We start from the raw sequence: 6000 nt of genomic DNA on the forward strand, positions 1-6000 counted from the left end.
TGGTCAAAGGGAAAAGATTATACCGATTTAGCATCAAGTGTCATGGCTGTCAGCAGCAACAACTGTCTTGGGTCTAATTTGATTTCTGGGAGATTCACTCAGTGTGCTTTTTTTCTCCCAACATTGTTGGACCCTAAAGCTATTTATAGCCAGATGGGGAAATCTCCTCGCTCGGGCGCAGAGCTCATTTGTTCAGCATCATGTCCTCCTCCCATCCATTTTGTTGTTTACATAATGTGTGTGTGATTATTATAGAAATTAGAGGTATACAGTACAGTATACATTAGCTTTGTCTATTGTATGTTTGCACACATTTTGTAGGTCTTTTTTTGTTGCTATTTTGACTATGAATGAAACACATGAAATAAAAACAAAATAATGAACTTAGATTCTGTCACTAGATTTTGCTCTGACTGAACAAATCTATGTACACTCTGAGTCTTATGAATAAAATAAAGTAGCAGGTACTGTACCTGAAGAGAATTTAGGTTTAAGATAAAACAGACTCTGAAAGGGACTTTGAGCCCACATGATCTGAAACCCAGCAGTTCAAAGGCACTGGTGTCATTTGAGATCTATTTCAGCTGAGCTGTAAGTATACTGAACCCTAGAGCAGGGGTAGGCAACCTTAGGCACGGGGGCCAACATTGGCCCAGTGAAGGGTGATGATACACACTGGCATAAGTGTGAGTGAGAGGATTTTTCTTTTTAAAAGAACATAAAAATGTAACTCTCAAATGCATGCAAATTCTGCACAATTCTACATTCATTCAAACTGAACTCTGACTGGGGGGAGGGAGTCTGGGAGATGGGTGCATTATTTCTAATGATCATTACAATGTCCTGAGGTTAAATAAAATAGTCCAGAAGAAGAAGGAAATGTTGTTATATTTATGGACAATCAACATCTGTTGTAATGGGTTTTATTTTTATGAGGTGTCAGTCATAATTCAACATAATGTTGACATAGCACACTGACTGACTATCAAGAAAATAAAAACACGCGTACAGCACTTCAAGTAAAAATTTTGGGACCATTAGTTCAGTGGTCACAGACCAAATATTTTCTGCCATGGAAAGATTTGTGTTGTAAAAATGTTAAAAAAAATGCCCACTTTGAGAACCACTCCATTAGCTTTGGCCCGGGTAGTATCTTTCTATCACTGCGCTATTATGGAATATGCGTAAGTAACTAATAATTCAATATTTTGTTTTCTATGCGCCATTTCTTTCACAGGTTATTCCAAAGTTATCTTCCTCCATTACGCACGAGGTAGACAGCATTCTGGGGAACAAGCCCTATAGTAAAAAGGACTACAGAACTTAGAAGACTACAGATCCCAGCGGGGGACCATCTGCGATTCAGCTGCTTATGATTGAGACCCACCAAGGCACATAGGAAACATATAAGCCATTTTAATGAAACAGAGTTGGGACAGTTGGCAGAATACACACAGTAAAATCTTGCGTGTTCATTTAACTCTCATAGTAATGAACGGATGAAATAACGGAGGGTTTTATTGTGTAGAAATCAACCAACTGAACATTTTAGTGTTTCCAGGTCTTCTAAAGACCTTGATAAGTGTATGGTTTAGAAAATGCATTGAAAAATCCCATTTGTTTGAACACCCTACTCCGACATTCAAAGAAAAAAGAAAAAGAAGTATAGAGCAATATAGAGGAAAATACTGATAAGCTTTTCTGTCCATTGTCTAAATCACTCATGCACTTTATAAATAAACTATTGTAATCTTGAGCAGTTCCTGGGCAAACCAAAGCTGTAAGATACATGTACAGTACAGCATGGACGGCAGTCTGTAGACAATGAAGACAACAACAAAAAGCTTTGGAGATACCAGTTTAAATTGTGTTAATTATACTGTATCACGCAAATGAATAAAACATTGCAAAGTAATACTGGAATACGGAACAGCATTTCCTCTTTAACTTGGTGAGCTCAGTCTCCCTTTAAGTGTGCGCATTGAGTGATGGCTGGTTTTATTATTTCTTTGCCAATTGTTTTAGCACATAAAAATGTTTCAGTTGGGCTCTGCACAACCTATGGCATAAAGCAGTATTTTTCTTTCTCATTAATCAACCCCAAATTCCAATTCACAAAGAATCCATTTGACATCCGAGAATCCCCCAAATTGCCCCTTTCTCAATTTAATTGATCTTCAAGGGTTTTGCAAATGGTGCACTATAACTTGTGTCCTCAATAGTTCCCAGTAAACTCTGATTTATGAATTACTTAGTCATCTGACAGCGTTCCGTGCAAAAAAAAAGCTGATCTCCAAGCTCACAACGCATCACAATGAGACACGTTGTGAGCTTGTACATGAGCTATTTTCGACACACGACACGGTCGTACGATAGAGAATATGAGCATAACCATAACCTAAGTAGGGGCTAATGGAGTCTGCAAAGCACTTATCCAGACACAGGCCTATGAACCGCCTTCCTCTTGTCTCCTCCAATACAAGCGATGTTAACCTGAGTGCTTATTTTTCCTTCCCTGTGTGTTATTCCACAAGACAGGGTTTTGTGATCGCTCATGCAGTTTAATCAAAGTGAAGCACTAGCTCTGCAGTTATGTCATACAAATGGACACAGTGTTGTGTTGCTGTTGCCTCTCTCAGCACTATGTATACAGTAAATCTTTCCAAACTGTAGTTGTACGTATCATAGGTGGAGGTTATACAGTACATGCACTTTTCCTTTGGATTTCATATAAAAAATATGAATGATCAATGTCGTGAAGGACTGGTTCCCTATTGAAATTTGACAAGCCATCTGCTGGCTAAATGCAGATACAATTAATTTCCCCTCCCCACAGGGACCAGTAAATACAGTACATTTAGGTCTATGCAGAACATACAGTATACTGTATGAGACATAATAGAGCTCACATCTCGTCATATGGTGTGTGTGTGTGTGTGTGTGTGTGTGTGTGTGTGTGTGTGTGTGTGTGTGTGTGTGTGTCAGAGAGAGCATGTGCTCCAGTGACACTGCACTGTTGTTTAAAAAGAGTCAAATTTGTTTCCATCAAAGCCAAAGATGTGCTGACGTGCTTACAGTAAATGCATAACATAAAGGCACTGAGTTTAGCTTCTGAGCTCATTTTAAAGCATAATGAGCTGTGAGGCCGTTTGAATGTGTACTTCATGAGATCCCTGCTGAAATGTGATTACGCGAAACATCATCTGGCATCTGCTCACCTTCATCCTCCCATGCAGTTAAAGTGTGCCTAGGAGATCTAATATGGTGGTGGACTCATCTTGGTGTGTGTGCCCCATTCACCTCCCCTTTGACCTTCTCCCACCAGGAAAATTGACCCATGGATGAGCCCCCAAAACGTGTAGCCACCCAAACTGGGATATTAGGCTTCTGGTATTCTGAGCTATAGAGGGTGGCTTACCAGAATTGCATACAGTGGAAAAAGTCTCCATCTGTGGCTCTTTTTCTGAGGTTTTAGTGCCCTCTTCAGGATAAGTTACAGAGAAATGCATGAAATCATTCAGTTCCACTATAGCCTATACTGTACGTAAATTTCCAGTTTGTCATGACGTTGCGTAACACTGCAATGATATCCTACCGGAACTATATCTGCTTTACTTCACGGTTTTATAAAGACCGGTAGCATAGTATGATGTTCAGAGGCAGTTGAGGGTGTCTGATGAAAAGGTTCCAAAATGTCTCCCTGCTTCTCTGAAAATAGAATATTATGCCAGACTATTTTCAGTGAAAGATATTTCTTCGCTTTCCGTCCTCTTTTCATCTTTTTCATGAGAGCAGTGCACAAGATGATCCATACTGAAAACTTGCCAGAGAATAAATTTATATTTAGTAAATAATATAGTAAATCCTTATATTATACATTTAACACTCAGTATTTTAACGTGTAAGTGTACACCGTACAGTATATAGTTCCATGAATCCTTATCAACTATACCAGCCACAAATAGATCAAATTGACACTGAACATATAATGGTGAATGCGCTTTCAGGATACTAGCTTAATCCAGTAGTTCAAAACAGAGGCCTCTATATTGAGTCCTAGATCACTTTCGCATGGAAACTAAATGATATGAAAATAATCAGCATCTAATACGTCTCATTGTTAACTTTAAGAAGAAGAACAATTATTTTAACATGTGTTGTCCCTTTCGTTTGACTTGCTTGATGGGCTTTGATCATGTGACATGAGGGAGTGTCAGGTGACGTGTGTCGGCGCCATATAGTGTCATATCCCTCCCCTTTTATATTGAGAATGGCGGTGTGATTGCAGCATGATGCATTTCTCAAATCACCCTTTAGATATAACTCACCATCCGTCTGGTGAGGTACAGTCAAGGCATGTGCACTTACAGTAGAAATAGCACTGATGACATGAGGCAAGTCATGCCATTGACGATCATCTCTCTTGAACTATAGCTACACGTTAAGCCACTCACTAGCTAAAGGCTGACACCATCATACAGCGGCGTCTCGACGCCGAGTGACACTGTCTGTGTGACAGTAATTAAGCTTATAAGGCAGCTGAAAAGTCTTGCTGAGGACACACCACTTTACTTGATTTGCTGAAGCTATTATATAGGAGCATATGGGACAATGCTGGGTTCTGAATTTGTTTCCGTTTATATTAGGCGACCATGTTATATTTTTCGTAATTTAAACTACACTAAAGGGTGATTTATTAGTTGCACGGCGGTGTCGTGCACCCAACCTATAGCTGACGAGCACAACGAGCTTGTAGGCGATGAGTTTTAAGTACTTCTATTTTCAGAGTGCAACACCGGTGTACAACCAATTGTAATGGCCCTTAAGCAACACCAGCTTTATTTAATTATTTATTTTTAAAATACTTTTGCATGATATTTCTTCTCTGGTGCCATCTTCCATTAGTTTAATAATTGACAACGTTTTCATATTTTGTCCATATTATTTCCCCTCTGTCACAGTTAATATACTCATAACTACTCACAAGAAACATTTCAGATTTTTTTTTTTGCCTCATTAAGATTTTCCCACATTAAGCCTTTCACTGTAGTATGTCCTGGAAATATAGTTGAAGACAAAATCACAATAATACTATTTCATGGTCTTATTTTTCTAATTTCACACAAAAAACTAGCTAATTGTACATTTGCAATCTCTCCAAATGATGTTAAGGATTGTCAGATACTCTATGTATTGTACTGAAGAGTGTACATATGGAGTTGATGTGTTATTTTTTTATTTCGGTTTGCTTTGTATTTTCTTTTCCTGTGTATATTATATGAGCATTGCTTACAGTATTGTGATTGGGACAGGAGCTAAAGTTATGTGTAAAGCTTGAGAACTTGTAAAAAATAAAATAAATAAATGCTGTAATAAAATCAACATTTTGAAATCAATGGAATTTTGAAGTTGTTTATCGGGGGCTTTAAAGGACTTTGTGTGAGTGGAATACAAGAAGACAGCCATTTGCATTTCCTAACAATAAATCTCAACATGTGGCAAAAATAAACTGGTTTGATGCTACCCTGTCCTATACTTGCAAGGCCAATATGTGCAGAGGTGGAAGAATTAAGTAGGCTCATCCTTTACTTGAGTAAAAGTACCAAGATAGCTATATAGAAATAAAAACTCAATTACAATTAAAGGTCCTGCATGTCCTTACTTAAAGAAATGTGCATAAGTATTAGCAGCAAAATATACTTAAAGTATTAAAGTAATGCATGCATGATTATACATCAACTACTTTGACAATAAGTCAATCACTATTCCACACAGAACTATCATTCATTATGTTAGACACGGGGGACAGTACTACTACTCTGTTTATGTCTGATAAGGAACTGAAAGCCATCTCACCTGATGTACATATGGGCCAAGCACCCTAATGTGTTAGTGGTCAGTCACTTTTTACAAAACTACGAAACTCACAAAAATTGGAAATTGAAAATACCAACTTTGAACAGGTATAACGCATATGTCCTGCACAAGGGGGTTCCACTT

The 6000-nt window shown here is 38.1% G+C and overlaps 1 protein-coding gene across 2 annotated transcripts in view; it reads left to right on the forward strand.

Annotated features, from left to right (window-relative positions):
* Positions 1 to 5396, forward strand: part of LOC310861232 (voltage-gated potassium channel subunit beta-2-like) — a 69041-nt gene extending 63645 nt beyond the window's left edge. For both annotated transcript variants that reach the window (XM_083768593.1, XM_083768594.1), the window contains one exon: positions 1238 to 5396. In XM_083768593.1, coding sequence (XP_083624719.1) covers positions 1238 to 1327 — 90 coding nt within the window. In that variant the 3' untranslated portion in view covers positions 1328 to 5396. The remainder of the gene's footprint in view (positions 1 to 1237) is intronic.
* Positions 5397 to 6000: the final 604 nt, after the last annotated feature.

The sequence above is a fragment of the Protomyctophum parallelum genome (genome assembly GCF_964188405.1).
Source record: "Protomyctophum parallelum genome assembly, chromosome: 7".
NCBI classification, from domain to species: domain Eukaryota; kingdom Metazoa; phylum Chordata; class Actinopteri; order Myctophiformes; family Myctophidae; genus Protomyctophum; species Protomyctophum parallelum.